At 37.4% G+C, this 19,182-nt stretch overlaps 1 protein-coding gene across 2 annotated transcripts in view; it reads left to right on the top strand.

The window, feature by feature from the left end:
* The window catches only part of wdr11 (WD repeat domain 11), a 74,740-nt gene that overhangs the window by 26,203 nt on the left and 29,355 nt on the right, over positions 1-19,182 (top strand). For both annotated transcript variants that reach the window (XM_061745058.1, XM_061745057.1), the window contains exon 11: positions 10,489-10,573. In XM_061745058.1, coding sequence (XP_061601042.1) covers positions 10,489-10,573 — 85 coding nt within the window. The remainder of the gene's footprint in view (positions 1-10,488; positions 10,574-19,182) is intronic.

Below are 19,182 nucleotides of genomic sequence, written 5' to 3'. Positions count from 1 at the left end.
TTTCTTTCTTCTTCTTTCTTCTTTCTTTCTTTCTTTCTTTCTTTCTTTCTTTCTTTCTTTCTTTCTTTCTTTCTTTCTTTCTTTCTTTCTTTCTTTCTTTCTTTCTTTCTTTCTTTCTTTCTTTCTTTCTTTCTTTCTTTCTTTCTTTCAGGCTCATTTCCTTCCTTCCTTCCTTCCTTCCTTCCTTCCTTCCTTCCTTCCTTCCTTCCTTCCTTCCTTCCTTCCTTCCTTCCTTCCTTCCTTCCTTCCTTCCTCCTGCTCTCTCCTTCCTTCTTCCCTTCCTCCTTTCTCCCTTCCTTCTCCCCTTTCCTTCCTTGTTTTCTTCCTTCCTTGTTTCCTTCCTTCCTTCCTTCCTTTCTTCCTTCCTTCCTTCCTTCCTTCCTTCCTTCCTTCCTTCCTTCCTTCCTTCCTTCCTTCCTTCCTTCCTTCCTTCCTTCCTTCCTTCCTTCCTTCCTTCCTTCCTTCCTTCCTTCCTTCCTTCCTTCCTTCCTTCCTTCCTTCCTTCCTTCCTTCCTTCCTTCCTTCCTTCCTTCCTTCCTACGTTGTGCGTGGATTTAAAGCAGAACCATAAATCAGCTTTACACAAAAACATCATCAATGGGAATTTATCGTTTTTACCGCGAGATGACAAATTCTTACCGTGGGGAATTTTTTTGACGGTTTATCGTGAATGGTAAAATATCGCCCATTCCTAATGCATACATTATTCATTTATTTATTATTCTTTTTAATATGTCCAATTAAGATACGGATCATGTTCACATTTTCAGTGCAACCCAACAAGCTTCCTTCCTCTGCACGATCATGTTGTATGGATTTAGTGTGTGCGCTTTGATTATTATTGAGTGTTTGTAACATGCAATTACATACAATATCGTGCAGATGTGTGGGTGATTGGTAGAGCTGTCATGAAGCCATTACCAGCTGCTAATTGTGGGTTTTGGTGGTAAAGTTTGGGTCTGGTGGTGTCTGACACATTTTTGGCAAGTTGTACTTTGGGTTATGCTGTTCCAGCTTTCTCTGTGACAGGTAGTGTTTGACCTTCCAGCCTCAAGAAAATGACTAACTTCTTATTTCACCACTTATCGAATTTCGAAAAGCTTGTGGAGTGTACCAGCGAGTGTCGGCTGCATGAAGTGTTCACATTGGTAATTTACCACAACAAAAAATTCTGATATTAGAAGCTTTTTGAAGTTTGGAGACTGAAATCGCACCAATCAGTAGCCTATATTGATAGCTGATGCTGTAACAACATTTTGTATGTAAACTCAGTCGTAATTGGAGTTGTGTGAAAAACTAACCCTGTCCTTACGGCCACAGTATGCTTAGTTGGTTATTAGGAGCCAGAAGCTGCTGATTAAATGCACTCTTGAAACTGTCAGCAGGTGGGTACACCTACAAAACAAGCAATTTTGTCAGTTTGCTGGTCTGAAAGTCTGGTGGGTGTGTTAACACAATGCTAAAGGGGGACAGACATCAACATTTGAGAAGAAACCGTTGCCACCCATCAATCTTGGAAGGGCTATTACCAGACAGTTTGGAGTCAATCATCATTGTACATTACAAAAAAGTTATTTACAAGGGGAAAATAGTGTATGTTGTGTATGTAGCAAGGGTCCAGTCAAAATCCAGACCTCAACCAGTTTGAGATGCTGTGGTGGAAATAGAGCTGTGCATAAACAAATACCTGCAAACTTAGTTGAAGCAATGACAAACAGAAAATGTCTGCTTCAACTTATTGTTGCCAGAGGAGGTTCTGCAGGCTGTTGGGTTGTGCAGTTGCTTTGTTTTACACTTAGTAACTAGACATGGTGTAATTCCTTTCACACTGCGTTTACATAGTAATAAGATGATTTTATTTGTGCCCTAAACCATAAAAACTTTAAACTAAGTGTACTTTATTTTTCAAAATTGTTTGGATTTAACTCTTATATATTCTTTGTTGTTTGATTTCTTTGTTGTTCATTGAATCACTATGAAAGTAATCAAAACAACAAGGCTCTCCACTATTCTCGCTGTTAGAGTTGTGGTTGACTCAAGTATCCACTTGAACTGGAACAGTCGCACTTATAGTCATTCTTTGTGGTGTGCACACCCCGTCACAGCACAGAAAGCATTTTTTACCATTTATCTTTAAAAAAATAAGAGGAAAACATTCAAATGCTTTTTATAACATTGTTGCAAACAAAAGATGTCATAATCTCAATAGGAAAACATTGATAAAATAAATTATATAAAATCGCTGGCAGGTTCATCACAATTAATCAATGCAGCTGTAGAATTACAGAAATAAGTGGTGTTTTTCTATCCTTTTTCTTTTTTTTCTATCCTTTTTCCAACACTGAAGTCACAACTGTCTTGTTTGGTAAAATTTGATTGGTTTTATTTCCCCAGGACGGCAGTAAAAAGAGCCTAAATGAATTCTTTCAGTAGTAGGATAACGTGGGGCCGTCAAGTTGCTGTCAACTTGTCTGGCAGAGAAGTTACAGACTCTGCAAAACAGTGCTAATGGAAGTAATAATAGGAAATAAAATGAAGTCATAACTCAAGTAGAAACTCATACTCTCTCACACCTTGTAGACATCGAAAATGGCATACATTCAGAAACGATTTAATTGTGTAGTTTTCATGACCTAATCTCTCAAAGTGAATGAAGCTCAGCAGCTGCCAGTATTATCAAACTCAAAATCAAGTCCAGCTTTATTTATATAGCACTTTTCATACGATAAAATGCAGCCCAAAGGGCTTGCAGTAAAAAAAATCAAAAAAAGACAAAATATTTATTAGTCAAAGTAAGTTTTAATTTTTTTATTTATTTTTGTGTTGATCTCTCAGAGCTTAATTCAAAGTCATCTCTCTCAAAGTCATGTTTTGAACTTTGACTCCAAGCTAGAAAGATAAAAAGGTCAACAGTTTACCTGAATATATAATTTACAGCTGTGAATTAAGAGGCTTTCTGGCAGAGTAGGAGGCCATCAAATGTGATTTTTGCAATCTTGGCAAGTGATGCAAAAGTTTACGGATTCGATCTGAAGTATCAGTCTCTTTTATTTACAGCCCTGACACAACTGCCTGGCAAACGAGACAAAGAGGCAGGGATAAGGGTGTATTTGATTCAGATTAGTTTTGCATCTCTTCAGAGATGAGTTTTTTCCTTATCAAAGATATGACTAAAAGGTTGCATTTCTCAATTTGAATGTGAATTTAAGATTAGAAAAATATAAGGTTTTGTGTCTCCTTTTTAAAAAAAATGTATTTCCATTTTGCTTTACACGCGCACATGATTGACTTTGATTGACATCTTGGTGCACCGCTGTTACCCAGTGTAGTAAACCTTTAGTTTAGTTGTCAAGCTGAAAAATAGGCCACATCAAGTCCCAATGACGTAGCCCACATAAATTAATCATTCCTCAAAGATGCATTTCCTCCTTCAGACCTCCACAAGCAGATGAATAAGAACACCTTCAACCTACACATCATGCAATGCTTTCATCTGGTTTCTTTGCCTCTCTGATTTCTGCTAAACATTCATAGTGAGGTGCAGATCTTTTAACTTCACAGCACATTATTGTTTAAAGACTGCAGTAGTTATAAGGGACCTTCAGGATCCATCACAGCTGTTCATGTTTTTAAGTCTTTATGTCTTTAAGGCGTCAGAGTGAAGGTTTTCTTTTTTTCCCTCCTCCTTTCATGTGGAAGGCTATCTCTAACTAAAACTCAACTAAAATCGTGTTCCAAAGACCTGTCCTTTTCTTTCAATCAATAAGTTACATGGGCGCTGGTGCAGTAGGAGCCCTTCATGCTGCAGATGGCGTGGGATCGGATCAGCGCAGCTGGTGCTCGGTGGCGTTCTGAATCCAAAATAAGAACGGAGTGATTAAGTTTCCACTGCACATTATTTGCCAAATCCCGGTGCACTTTTTTTGGAGAGGCAAGTGGTTAAACAGCCTCTTGCTGCATCATTGGAAAGTGTATTTTGTCTTGTGAATAGTAAGTTTGTAGGCCTGGATAATTACATTGGGATTTATATGCATAACAGCTTTCCTGTGGGGGAGACAATGACCAGATAATTCCTAAACTGAAGGATGCTCAATTAAAATGCCATCTTGGGACTAGTTTTTGTAAGTCTTAACTTACCCATGCTAGGATAGGCGTGAGAACTTAGCATACATTGCGCTGATAAATCCAGGGAAAATGTGAAACTGAGTAAGTGCAGAGTCCAGATTGAGGATCTGATGAGAGTTGTTCACATTCTAGGCATCTTCTCCTTTTCTCTGCAGTCCTCACGCCTTCTCTTGCCAGGCAACATCAAAGGGGAATTTCAAAGCAACATTTGGGGTTGTATAACCATTGTAATGTCTCAAAGACATGGATGACGGATCGTTCCATTTAGCTACAAATTAAAATAACGGAGTGTAATTTGCTTCTTTGTTTGTCCACTTATAAATTAAGGATCCATTTTTGATGGCTATATATCTGTGGGAACCAGACCAAGTGCCTCATTTGTTTGAATGAGTGGTTTAGATCTTTTTTTCTAAATGTTGTGCTGTACATTATCAGTTTGCGGTACCTCAATTAACTGGAGGGATGCTCCATTCTGCTATGATTGGTTATTTTATCGTCTTTCACGTCCCTTCTTTTTTAGTGTTATGCCACTGTTTGGTTTAAGGTTTTTCTCCGGCCAGGAAGTTTTTACCTGCAATGGTTTATTTAGTTATTGCTCGGGGGTAATGCTCTAGGTTTATGGAAAGCACCTAGAGGCAGCTTGTATTGTAATAGGTGCTACATAAATAAGATTGAATTGAGTACCTGTGTGTGTTTGTGTGTGTATGAGGCGTGCTGCTGGGGTTGGCTTAAGGCAAAGCACGCATGCAGAAAGCTTCAAGCTGCCGTTGGTCGTTTGGAACAGGCTCATGTTCAGCGCTAGTGCTTTATTAATTGAAAAGTTTTCTGGGTTACATTTGCACTTGTCAGTTCCTCAGCCATGCTGTTGATGTTGATTATGCGACAGGTGTTGTTGGATGTGTTGACATGTGTCACTTCCCCTGTTTACAAAGAGTCATAATACCGATCAGCAAATCCAGCGAGATTGGAGTTTGGATTTGTGCTTGTCAGATTCAACCCACTTTATTGGCCTCTGCTTCAGTTGGCATCACGTTTTTGCCTAATGAGTATCTCACTTAAAAGGCAAATACATTCAGTCTCATTTATTCAGTACTAGACAGCGAAATGCTGAAGGAAGGATTTTTTTTTTCTCCCCAAAATTCACCTTGTGCAAGTATTGGAAATGATACCCATTTGGCTGATTATGGAAAAGCTATGTAGGTCGAAATTTCCATCCTTCCACACTTTAGTACCTTCATTAATAATACTTATTCATATACTGTACTTTTTTGTCTTTTATTTGCTTTAATTTGTTACATATATCCACTCCTCCACTGCAGGCCTGCACACATTAAAAGAAAATAGATAAATACAGTGTCGGGATGTGATATATTTGTTCAAACGTCCTTTATTATTCTTCTTATTTTTAAATCTTTTAATGTTGTTTTAATTTAACTTAATATCCCAGCCATTTAGCCATTTTACTGTTAGTAAAATGCATTACTTAGTTATGAAAATGTGTGTGGAACTTAATTTTAGAATGTGAAATGTCATTGTGGATGCTTGTGTAGGTTGAAGTGTGTTTGATTAGGGTACATGCTGTGTGTGAGTGCTGTGACCTTGTTAAAAGTTGGTTACATAACTTTCTTTCCCTTCATTCTTGACTTTGCTCTGATTTTCACATGAACTGAAGATGGGGAATACATTTCCACCTCTAAGGAGTCCAAATGTCTGCTCAGTCTGACAGCTTGTCTTCCTTGACGTTTGAGTTGCACTGCACTAGATAGGACAGGGAAGTTGTTACCATTTTGCGATGTTACCATTTCATCACACAACATTTACGCTGAAAGACCAAGCGATGATGGGTGTCAGGCCTGAAATGGGGGGTTTTCAGGACGAGGCTGTAGGCGGGTGGATCCAGTACTCAAACCTTCTTCTTTTACAACCATTTACCACAGAATATATATTTACTTTGTGATGAGAAGCAGAGAAGCTGACATTGCATCTGAAAAAGGTTAATGTAAGACATAATTTTATATTCATGAATTTAAGTTATATGGATCACGAATACCCCATATCGGTATGTCAGCTCGTTGTGAATGATGTATCGAGATGAAGTGCTGTCTGAGAGACTAGAGATCACAGATGTCCAGCCTGGGCTTGTATCTTTACCATCTTATGATCCAAAAGTCTTCCTGATTCCTTGAAACTCTTCACACATCTGTAGGGCCAAATCAGTACGAAAACGTTTCCCCTCGATAATTCAAGTAGATTGAGCATGTGTCATTACAGGCAGCATAGCGGCATTGCAGAAACATCTGAGTTCCAGGAGCATCATTGGTACGAGCACCGTGTTTTGTGATGCTGGCTTGCCCTTAAACACAGAGCCCTGCACCATTTTACCGTATTTTAGCCTCTTTTTGAGGTGCACAGAGAAGAACAAATGTGCCTCAGAAAGCAATTAAACGAGTAATGGATTTGTTATTCTCAGCCCAGAAATCTGATCTAGACAATATCAGTTAGATTTGTAGTCTGCAAAAAAATCCTTTCAAATCTTTCAGTTTTTAATATGCATTATTTTCTTCATCCTGATATTTATGTGTTTAGTTGAGTTCGACTGAGGATTGTCCAATACTGTCTGCTAAAGCTGGTTGATTGTTGAAATGCTTTTGTTTCTGGGTCAAAGACGTATAAGGCCTTTGAGTAGCCCATTTTTAAAATACTTAAAATAAAGATATTTTTGGCCATTTTCCAAACATTTGAAATGTAGTGTACACATACATGTATGTGAAAACTTCAAACAAAGGTATTTTAGTGTTTTTAAACCTTTAAACCGTCATTTGGGGCGACCATTTATCTCAAAATTAATAGATTTCCATAACAAAATTTATATTTTAATAAGTATCAGTAATTAGATTAACTGTTCAAGAAAGATAGACACATTTTTCCTTTCATTTTTTGAAAACCATTTTTAAATACATTCTATCCATAATGGCAGTGTCACCCTCTTACTTACTCTAAAATTCATAAAACTGATTTAAAATGTGTACAAGGTGTATCCACTTATGCATGCTATACCAATAATTTATATTTGAACCAAAACTGATAGACATTCAATTTTGAATTTGATACAGAATTGCCATTTGTTGGTTACCCCACATGATGCTTTCAAGTTTAATCAAATATAACAGGCTAACAGTTAGCTATATGATCTAAGCTAGCTACTTCTCACCACATATCACTAACAAATTTACCTTCAAAATATAGATTTGTAAATAAAACGAATTATTTACAGTTTTAGGGTGGTCACCCCACATGATATCAAAGTGTGACGTATACACTGCAGCAGTTAGAAAGAGGATTTATTTGTAAAGGAGAGAGAGACTACTGACCTGCAGGTTGTCTCTCTGGGACCCTCATGGAGTAACTGGCTGATGCAACATCCTCTTTGAGATGATTGTCAATATAAAAGTCCCTCAATTGTATTTTTTTCATGGTCGCCCCAGATGATAATTCAGACAATGAACATATTCGGACAAGATTAGTTTGTGTATTATGATTGAAATGTGTGTACAAATGTTCCATAACTTTGTCAATAAATCTAAAACAAGTTTGAAAGTATGCCCAATAGGGAAAGCATTATTTTTAAATTGTTTTAATGTGATTTAAAACCAGTTGTCCAAACAGAAGTCAAGGCCGGACGGTCACCCCACATGATGTTTTCACACTTCAGATGGCAGAAAATGACCAATAACCAACATGTTTAAATAAAATAAGAGTGGGCACATGTAGAAGGAACGTATTAGACATACATGTTATATTTTTTATTCATTTTTATGTTTATTATTAGGTAAAAAGTTCCATCGGACAGAAAAAGTAAGCGTCACGTCTTTGACCCTTCTACTTAATTCGTAAACACCACAGGATTCGTCAGAAAAAATCCTCCTATGATTTGTAGATGGCTTTCTGGTACCCTGAAGGACAGTAATTGGACAATTTCATGATTTATCAGTCAACGTTTGCAGCTAAGGGCATTCACAGTGACAGAAGAAAATGTATTTACATTTACATTTATAAATGACACAATTTAGCCAGTTAATAGCCGGATATCCTCATTGTTCCTGTTCCTCTGGCTGCCATGCGTGCGCGAGACAAAAAGAGGGACCGCTATGTTTGAGTTATCTGCTTTTGTTTGCTTGTTTTTTAATTATTATGATGATCTGGTGTTTTACTCTCTAGCTTCATTGTTGCTGAGACATACCAAACTGTTTCTTTACTCAGATTTACTAGGATTTAACAAGCAACTTCATTTTAAAGATGGACTCACAGCAACTATACTACAAAACTTTTCAAAGGTCTGAACAATCTAAATTTTAAACACCTTTTTTAAGGGTCATGGATACCTCAACCTCCAGGGAGGAGGAGAGGACCATCCAACTTGTAGTTATTAGTTCAAAAGTAGAGAAAGCACATTTTAAAGTGCATTTTTATTTTAAAGTTTTACATATAAGGTGGTAAATCAAATTAAATACCCCAGCAACATCACCCCAAGTTCAAAGCATGCAGTGCTCAGATGAATTCAGACAAAACAGAAAAACCCTGCATCTCAGACTCTCCATGCCTCAGATAGTGTAGTGTGTTTAATATTGAAGTTTATTAAAGTAAAGTTAGAGAGAGACTGAATGGCTTGTTTGGAAGCGTTTCCAGGATGAGGCATATTATTTCTAAAAAGACCATTGCACAGCCAAGGTTTGCAAAGTTGCCTCTAACCTGGTCCAAGAGAACAGGTTTGACCAGAATGTCCAGGGCCACATTTTGTGAAATATGGTGATTTTGCAGAAACGGCATCTGTCAAGTGTAGTGGAACAGAGAAACCTGCCGTCACTGAATCAGCCGTGCACCGTATACCTGAAAGGTTTCTTAACATTTCATATGTGTTGTTTTTATTGTCAATCACATATCAGAGTTTATTTGTAGTTGATTTCTAAGTCACTGCATTATTTTATGTTTTTATTATGTTACAGTTTATGCACCAGAGTCATAGGTTGGGGGTGGGAAAAAGGAGCCTTTATGGTACATTTTTTCAGGCATAAATGTAGCTTATTTTTCTGATGCCTCAGTGCAAAATGCATTAGATATCAATTTACATAAGCGAAAAGAAAAGCTTCTTATCTGGAAATAAAAGTAAGTAAAATAAAGCCTTTACTGTCATTGTACATCCAGTATACAACGAGATTGGGCGTACTCACCATTTGGCGCATTAGCATAAGATAATTTAAAAAACTGAATAGCAGGATAAAAAACAGAATCCAATTTAAATGAAGTAAAAACAGCATATGTATATATACAGTTTGTGTGGGGAGTATTGCGCACGGTTTCACAATATATACAGATTATTAAAGTGACTTGTGATAAAGTGGCACATTAAATTGCACGAAGAAGTGATGATAAAAAAAAGAGACAGTTAAAATTTCTGATGTAGTGCATTTTGTATTCAGAGCAGTGATTGCTCTGGGAAAGAAACTGTCTCCGAGTCCATTTGTTCTGGTCTTGTGAGACCTGTAGCGCCGACCGGAGGGCAACAGGTTGAACAGTTTGTGACCGGGGATGAATGGGTTTCTGACGATGTTGGTCGCTCTGCTGAGGTAGCGGCGCAGCGATGTCGTCCAGGCGGGGGAGAGAGCAGCCAGGGATCTTCTGGGCGGTGTAGTACTCAGGAAGTGCAGTCCCTGCTGGCCCTTTTTCACTAAAACAGCTGAAACTGTTTGAGCCCTACAGGGCTCAAAGTCATCACTCATTCCAGTGATTTAGTTTGTTCAAATAACTTTCGATTTGCTGAAGTATGATTGTCATGCATAGTAGGACATAAAAATTATGCATATGTAGATTTGGTTTGATTTGTTGTCTTTTACTCTGTGAAAAATGTGAGCAAAGGATCGCTTTGTCAAACCTCAGAGTTCCTGATGATGGCAGTTGGCATGGTAAAATCTAATCAGGTGGTGTTTGCAGATGGATGGGGCTTATGTGATGTTTCTAGAAACAAATCAAACAGTGCAGTTTTCTCTAACTGAGAGTTAAAAGGCAGCGGGTTTGTTGTCTGCCTCTACACACACACACACACACACACACACACACACACACACACACACACACACACACACACACACACACACACACACACACACACACACACACACACACACACACACACACACACACACACACACACACACCTTCATCAGTGATTGGGAACATGCCACATTAACACACTTACACTTAGTCTCTGTTCCTGCTGAAGACGTGGTGTTTTGAAGGTATGAAACTGTCGCTTGTATTTGTGTCACTTGTTTTTCTAACGCATGCTTGTCTTTCTCCTCTTCTCAGGCACCAGCAATGGGTCTGTACTTGTCTTCAACCTGACCAGTGGTCTTCTGCACAAGGAACTTAGTGTTCACTCTTGTGAAGTCAGGTAACAGTTTCATTTCTTATAGGTGTTTTTGTACAACAAGAAAGTATTTCAAGGTCAGCATTTTCATTCAGCCAGTTTATACACTTGCTGATATATTCATTACACAACGCACTGAAAACTCTAGTCATGTTGTTTTGAATTGATTTCCTGTTGAGTCTTTTCAGCTCAGAGGTTGTTGAGGCAACAACAATCACATTATAGGTGTGATGTGTCAGCTCTTGTGTGTCAATGACAAATAATTAAGTATATTGCTTTATATGAGTTTATTTTTGAATACCTTCCTAGTAATATTTTACTCAATTGAAAATAAGATGAATATATACAGTACAGAACAAAAGTTTGGACACACTTCCCCATTTGTTTGAATGAGAAGGTGTGTCCAAACCTTTGTTCTGCACTGTATATATAAAGATATAAAATTAAAAGTTATTGTAACCACATAAAACACAGTAGAAAATCATAGAATTCGTGTAGACTTTTAAAAACTGTACGTAAAAAATGTAGTAAGAAAAGTTGTAACAATGCTTGTTGTAACAATGTTTCTTGGCAGTAAATCTTATACCGTTGGAAGCCTGTTTAGATACCACCCCACCCCACCACACCACACTGCCTCCACCTAAAGAGAAAGTTACTCTATCTGTGCAAGAATCAGCACAGTGTTCTCCACGTCTTTTCCCCCCCCCATGATCCAACTGCTGTAGGCAGAATCTGGACTGAACATGATGTTCCTCCACATGTTCAGGTTCCAGCACACATGTTGCAGACACCTGCCAATAGCAGCAGGAAAATAAACAGTTTGACATTGGCAGAGAAGATTCTGCCAATTTTTCATGAGCACAACCCACATACTCAGCTCTGCTGCTCTTCCCACAAATGCATGTTCCTTACAAATGTGTTCAAAAGGGAAATAAGCAGGCTTTCCAGCCGCATAAGATAATGCCAAGAAGCATTGTTGCAACACAGAAACAATCTACTAAACACGAATGTCCTTACTTTTCAGTACTCGAGTTGAGGGGGGATGGCATCCCCCCTGAAATAAAAAAGGTCCAAATCATCCCCCCCTGTAAAACTGCCATCCCCCCTTTCCATCCCATATGTCATTTCATCAATGAATGTGGTTTTACTGCTATTTCAACATTTAGAGTCATCACCAGAAAAATAACACCAGAAAAATAACTTATTTGACAATTTTCACCTGTTTCAAGTAAATTTTCACTTGAAATAAGTAGGAAAATCTGCCAGTGGGACAAGATTTATCTTCTTATTACAAGCAAAAAATCTTGTTCCACTAGGCAGATTTTTCTACTTATTTCAAGTGAAAATCTACTTGAAACAGGTGAAAATTGTTGTTTTTTCCAGTGATGAGTCTTGTTTTAAGTGTAATGAGATTATTTTACTAAAATGAGACATTTTAACTACAAATAAGACAAATATTCTTGTTAAGATTTTGAGTTTTTGCAGTGATCCATTTTACTTATCCTGTGAAGGACAGAGTCATATTGATAAGTTCAGAAAACTGTTTTTTATTGTTGTGTTTTGATGTATTTGATGTAAGCCCAGTGGATATTTAAAGCTTACAGAAGGCTGCATTTAACTGCTGCTTTGTCATTCCTGCAGTATTTCTGCAGGTGTTTTGGTCAGTGCTATTATTTGTAATATATTATATTATTTGTAATCAGCACAAATTATCTGTCCCCATATGATAAAATCCACCATCCCCCCTGATTTTTTTTACAACTCGAGTACTGTATATATATATATACATATATATATATATATATTTTTTTTTTTTTATTATTATTTGGCAGTGTATTTTGGGGCCTTGCCTTTTTTTCTATTTTCACTTTTTTTCTATATCTATGAATGGGGAATTCAGGGGTTTCAGTCACTTGAGGTATACCATAGTGTGCCTTCTGTAAATAGAGGTGGTGATCGTTCTGGGATTTCAAGTGATGCTGATGGCATCTGTTGCTATGCACTATTTTCTGCACAAAATATTGCTCTGCATGTTGTCATAAACAGTGTAGACATGTTCAAATATACGTTTAGTATTGATACCAACACAGTCCGTCATTTAAATTGCCGTCTTTGACATTGGCATGAACCAAATGGTACTATTTCTGTCGTATATTCTTTATGTCTGACCAACATTCTGCGTCTCTTACACAAGCAACACTTATTATTATTCAGCATTGAGAATTGAAAGTGCATATCAGACTGTCACCTGCAGTCGTATTACATTGTGAATTGGAGAAAACTTTGTGCTCTCTGGGCAAGATCAAGTCAGTTGGAACTGATGTCTCCATTGTACATAAAGACACACAGATAATACCGTTATGGGACGAATTTAAATGTTTGCTTATTTGTACCATCCAAATTAGTTTTCCTGCAGCAGTCGCACACATTCAGCCCTTCTTCCCGCACTGTTTCTTTACATAACTGTGGATTGGAGAAAGGTTCGTTGGTGTAAAAGTAGTGTTGAAACTGTACATTTTTGTAACAAGATTTAGCTTCACTCCTTTTAAGCTATTTATTTTTTCCCTTAAAACACTTTTTGAAAATCTTAGTAGCCTTTTGAACACCTACTACTACAACTTTATATAAGACAGTTTCTTAATTACACCCAATTGGAAGCGCAGCCAACTAAGGATTGTCATAGAAACCGTATGTTCATAATATACAGACATCTAAGAGTAGGTATATGTACAGTATGATCTGAGTTTAATACTGCAGTCAGGTTAAGTGAATGATGGAGAAAAAAGGGACTGATGAAAACTGAAAGGGATGTGACAGAGAGAAAAAAAACTGTACCTCATGACCACCATAAATATAATATGACCTCAATGACGTGAACTTTCTGAGTCCCTCCGACATGAGCCTTTGGGTGCTAATTTTTTGAATAGGCCTTGAGGAGTCAAATAAAGCTTTGACATTTACATCAGTTGACCTTCTCTAAAAATGATTTTGATGAAAGCCCCTAGAGGCTCGATTGCTGACGGCTCCAACTTTTGAGGTGCTTAAACTTTCAAACGCTGGTCCTTCCTTTGTTCGGTCTATAATTTTACAAAAAGAAGTAATGATCCCATTGCTCTAGGTCTAGGAAAACCAATCCAATCACAATTCAGTCTCTACGTAATAACTCCATAATAACGGGAAACTCTTGGTGGTTCCCAAACTTGCGTGTCATGTCATCCAGGAACACACTGGATATCCAAGCAGTTGACACAGCCACAAGGCAGGACCTTTGTGCTGGTATTCCAAGCATTTCCTACTTTGAGAAATAGAAACACAAGCTACGCAGAAAAGACTCTTTCTATAAGAGTGAACTTATGGACTCAAATTAAAGCCATAAATATTTTGTATCTGTAAATAAACTTTGTACTTGTAGAAATATTTTGTGCATGTGCAAAAAATATTTGTACTTGCAAAACATATTTGTACTTGTAGAAATATTTTGTGCGTGTGCAAAAAACATTTGTACTTGCAAAAAATATTTGTACTTGTAGAAATATTTTGTGCGTGTGCAAAAAATATTTGTACTTGCAAAAAATATTGGTACTTGTAGAAATATTTTGTGCATGTGCAAAACATTTGTACTTGTAGAAATATTTTGTGCATGTGCAAAAAATATTTGTACTTGTAGAAATATTTTGTGCATGTGTAAAACATTTTTGTAGCTGTGGAATTAATTTGTCTGTGTGCAACATTGGATATACAAAGCTACAAACTTTTTTTTAAAAAGCTACAAACTTTTTTACAACTACGAATTATGGCACCGTTTTGACATGCCAATAATAAGAGCCAATCAGCGATCTTTGGTACGGGTTTCAAAGCGTTTCTGGAGAGCCAATCATCACATTGCATCGCCTACTGAAGTACAAAGTTTATTTACGGATACAAAATATTTATGGCTTTAATTTGAGCCCATATGAACTGGCAGAGTGGCAGAAAACAATTACAATCAAATTACTTTGCAGTGCTCAAATGCAGTGTATGAATACTCATTTATGCGCCGCTGCGTTGTGTCTTTTTACTCTGTGTAAATTACCGTAGGAGAACAGCGGAGGTTTCACGAAGCAAAGGTTTTTTTGTTTTGTGTGGATGTCGTGGAAACTGTGTGAAAAGGGATACTGTTTTTAATCCCACTAATCTGCCACCTGTGGAGAAAGCAACATTACTTTAAATACAGGATCCCCATGATAGTATGTCTAGAGGCCTCTGTTGTAACATACTGAGCCTGAGATGATCATCGGTTCCATGAGCGTGGACGCGTGTAGCAGCTTGTATCTTCACATGTACTTCCCCACTTGTCCCGGCTCAAACCCCCCCCCAAGATACTTCACCACTGCCCTGGCACTCGTAGCTAGATGAGACCCCACTGAGTGGAAGAACAGAGTATTGATGGTAAAAGCACAATCTTTTACTTTGTCATTTCATTTACTTCAACAAGGTTCTTAAATAGAATCAGCTTTGTGTCATGTGTAAGTAAATCAAAAACCAGGGCATTACAAGGATAACATTGGACACTTTTATTTGGTCTTTGTGTGTCTATTTATTTGTGGTCGAAAGAAGACAATGTGTGAGGTTGCTTTTCTCATCAGTCTACTTAAAGTTTGTGAAACTGCAGCTCAGACGTTTATACATGCAGTGCATCCTCCCTGTAAGTTCACATTTAAACAGTTTCTGATCTAAATAGGGAAAAGGATTCGGCCTTGGCCTCTCTTGATTGAAGGGCGGTCAAGAGAGCTAGACATATTTTGACAGGTGCAGTTTCATATCAGTCAGAACTTGCAGACCTGAGTCCAGTCCTGCAGCTCTGTGAACTGTTTGGACCGTAGAGACGGGTGACAGGAGCGGCCAGCCATCAGTCTTCCTCTTTTAAATGAGGAAGAGTCTAGATGTTGTTAGATATCCTGTTTAGGGCAAATGAGTCACGGCCAAATGCTCAACCACAGTCTGTTCAGATCCAGAACAACCAGTAGCACAGCAACTCACAAAGATGTGACTAAGAGCAGGATGGATCATGTAAGCATTGTGTTTTCTGAAAAGTACATGTAATGACAATAATTTGAAATGTTAATGTAGACAAAAAGCCTTTTGTGAACTCCTAAGATCATACATTACACATATAAAGACCACTAAAAGCATGAGGTCATTCAAGGTATCGATCAGGAAAAGCAGATTTCACATCAGGAAATGTTTCATTTCCTTTTAAACAGGCATTTTAATCAGAGAAGTAAAAATCAAAAACAGGACAAGCTATAAACCAATCAAAACAATTGCACTGTTCATTAGTGACAAGGCCATTTAACACAATTGGGAACTATTAACACACATTAAGTAAATGAAACTCATACATTTCTGTCTGACAGAGCGAGTCTTGTGAAAACAAAATTACAAACAATCGTATTAGCACTTCTTGAGTTGTGTTTTATAAATAATTCAGTCCTACCACCTTTTGTATCAACACCACAAACTCAAGTATGCAATTGTTTTTATGTGTTTCTCTTGTTTTCCTTTAGCGCTCACAGCGGACATTATGAGTGGACTACTTTTACTCAGAGAGGTTTTCAGAAATTATCCCAGTGGTAGCGAGAAATCCAGAGGTGACAAAACAATACATCTGTATGTTTGACATTTAATCTATGAGGGATAGCAAAATCGTGAAATCACATTGACGACTGATTGTAATAAAATGGTTCTATTTTAATAATCACATTTTTTTTTCTCCATTTACTCCTTTCAATATGTAGAAAGCCTAAAATACTACTAATTATAGTAGAGTGTTTAGAAGTCTCTACCATTACTTGGCATTGGATATCACAACATTTAAGCAAGTTTTTTTTTTTTTAGAGAAAAATAATGTAAAATGACCTGGTGCACTGGGTCAGATTATTGATCACCTCTATCAGCTTTTCATTCCTTTTCATTTGGCTTAAAAATGAAGTGTGCTTACAGTGACATTGGTGTTAAATTGCTTGCAGACACAAAAACCTGTTTTAACACTTTTTGCCACATAGCAAGCAGAAGAAAACGTGACCATTCAGACCTTTAATACACAGATATTGTTTTGTTTGTTTGAAATTCTTTATTCAGTCACATCACACTACAAGCATTATCAACACAAACATTATCGACAAAATAGTGACTGAAAAGGCACAGGCAGAATCATAGTGCTTATATTAACCCTAACCAACATCCAGCCTCCTTTGTGCTAAATGTGATAAACGTCTAGCATCTTCTTCATTCTGACTGGCTGCTCCTGTCACCTTTCTCTTACATGTTAATACTAAATCTAAACGACTCACAGAGCTGCAAGACTGTTAACAGTTTGGATGATGAGGCGGCCCAGGTCCTGATTGGTATAAAACTCCATTTATCAAAATATGTCCAGCCGTTTTGTCCACTGATGCCCCGCCCCTGAGATGTTGAAGCATAATCCCTTTCCTCTAATGATAACTTTTGTAATTACTTGGGGGGTCAGCAGCTTTGGCTGAGTCACTCCTTTTTTTTATCAGCAGTGGAACTTCCAGATGTTGTCCCAAATGAAACTCTCTTGTGCCTGCTACGTAAAGGAACATTCAGGAGTTAAAACAACCCAAACTCTATTGTTAGATGGTAAGAAAACTTTCCTTGAGAACCAAAATGATAAGAATCAAAGCGGCTTTGAGTGACAATGGAAGTATTTGAGGCAACATGGCCAGTATTGTTGGCACACAGCAAATATGTCACAATAAATTGCTTCTTTGTGTTTCAAATACAGCTCAAAAATGTCTTTCCCCTAAACTACTTCCTCGGCACAAATATCCAACAGTCCCGTGATTTTGTAATCATTCCAGTTCCCTTTCATCTCTTTCTCCAAGTTTTTTGAGTTCCTGAATGAGTTTTCTGATGGAAAGGGATCATTTGTGCATATGTCGCACAGGGAATTTTATTATGTATCAAAGTAAGCACGTCTTGCCGTTACAACAAGTTTAACACTGCTGTAATTCAGACTCAACACATTTTTAAAGATTACTGCTAATCATACAAGTGGGACTGGTTTTTCATGAACCACTTTAACTTCACTTTCAGATAAACCACCTTAATGCCAGATTAGTGGTCGTCCACTGTCTGAAAGGGGTGTAAGACTTAGAAGATGGTGCTACAAGATGGTGTGATTAAAGATGAAGAAAAACAGTGGTAGTAATTCCACCAAAGGATTCTGTTGAGTCCAGATAATTGCAGTGATAATTGTGCCACACCTTAGGCCACTTAGTTTAATTAGACTTTTGTTGCTAAATTTGGATTTAATCAGTTTTTAACTTTGTGTCTTTCGTCTAGTCATTAGTGATAGAAACTTGCCCGATAGCAAATAATGTAACTTCTATTTATAATATATCTGGTTGTTAATGTTGAATGAATTTCAGATAAGGCTTTTGGCTTTTTATTCAAATGGATACAAAAGTATGGTGATGCTTGTTAAACCGTTTTTAATCCTGTAGTCATTACAGATGAATCATTGGTTTTGAAACAAGATACACAATAAAATGTGTAGGAATGTTGATGTCATGTGCCGCAGCCTTGCTGGTGATGTACAGATGCACAAAATGATGGATGTGAAACAAAGCATACCACCTTAAACTGGGGGATGAGAAAGAGACGAAAAATATATATGAGCAACATTTAGTTCACATGGTTCAAGTCGCAATATTGATCATGTTATGGTCCTGAAATCAGAAAATCTGCTCATATTTATCAAGATAAAAGAAGAAAGCTGTTACTTTTCCACCTAATAAGCAACATATCGGCTTTGTTTGAAGCCGTGGAGTGTTTTTGTTTGCAACTTTTATACGATGACACCAGTATTAATTATGAATATTGTCAAACTTAACTTTGCAAAATAAAAATAAAACTGAATATCCATGAAAGTCTCACAGTATTACCCAAAATGGATTGATACAAATAGTCCTTTCCTTGGTGGTTACTTGGATTTTCTGCAGCTGTCAGTCATGACGTCAGACACACTTTCATTATCAAATTACATGAAACAAGAACGATTGGACTGATCTCTGTGATATTGTGGCTCTCATGTCAGAAAAGGGTAACAATCACAATACTGGATACCTTTGTAGCCCCGCTCCCCACATTGCAACTGGTAAACACCAACAAAGAGAAAGCTGTGCTTCATTAAATAGTATCCTCTAAAGAACAGCAAAACTATTTTCACCCGGATTAATTAAGCACAAAATTGAATCAGTTAATGCTGTTAGGAGATTGATTGGGGAGCAAAAGCCATCTATTCAAGCAGAGCTGGGTTTTATTTTAATGAGAGAAGTTGGTATCCATAAATGCAAAACCCAAACTTTAATGAGCTCTTCAACACGGGCAGAGTTCACTAAATTCTAACACATACGTGTATGTTACAGCAATAACGGGCCACGGCTTTGCGGGCTGGATGATGGTGTCTATGAATTAGCTGTAGAGTCAAGGCTCTAAACATCCATCTTCTGTACTGAACCTCGTGTTCACACGCAGCTTATAGGGTTATATTTAATACACATAAACACTCCAACTTTACACCATTATTCACCTTTTCTTCGGCATTTGCTTTCCTTAGATTTGAAGCC

The sequence above is a fragment of the Cololabis saira genome, chromosome 17 (genome assembly GCF_033807715.1).
Source record: "Cololabis saira isolate AMF1-May2022 chromosome 17, fColSai1.1, whole genome shotgun sequence".
Lineage (NCBI taxonomy): Eukaryota > Metazoa > Chordata > Actinopteri > Beloniformes > Belonidae > Cololabis > Cololabis saira.
This window is presented reverse-complemented; position numbering and strand designations above follow the sequence as displayed.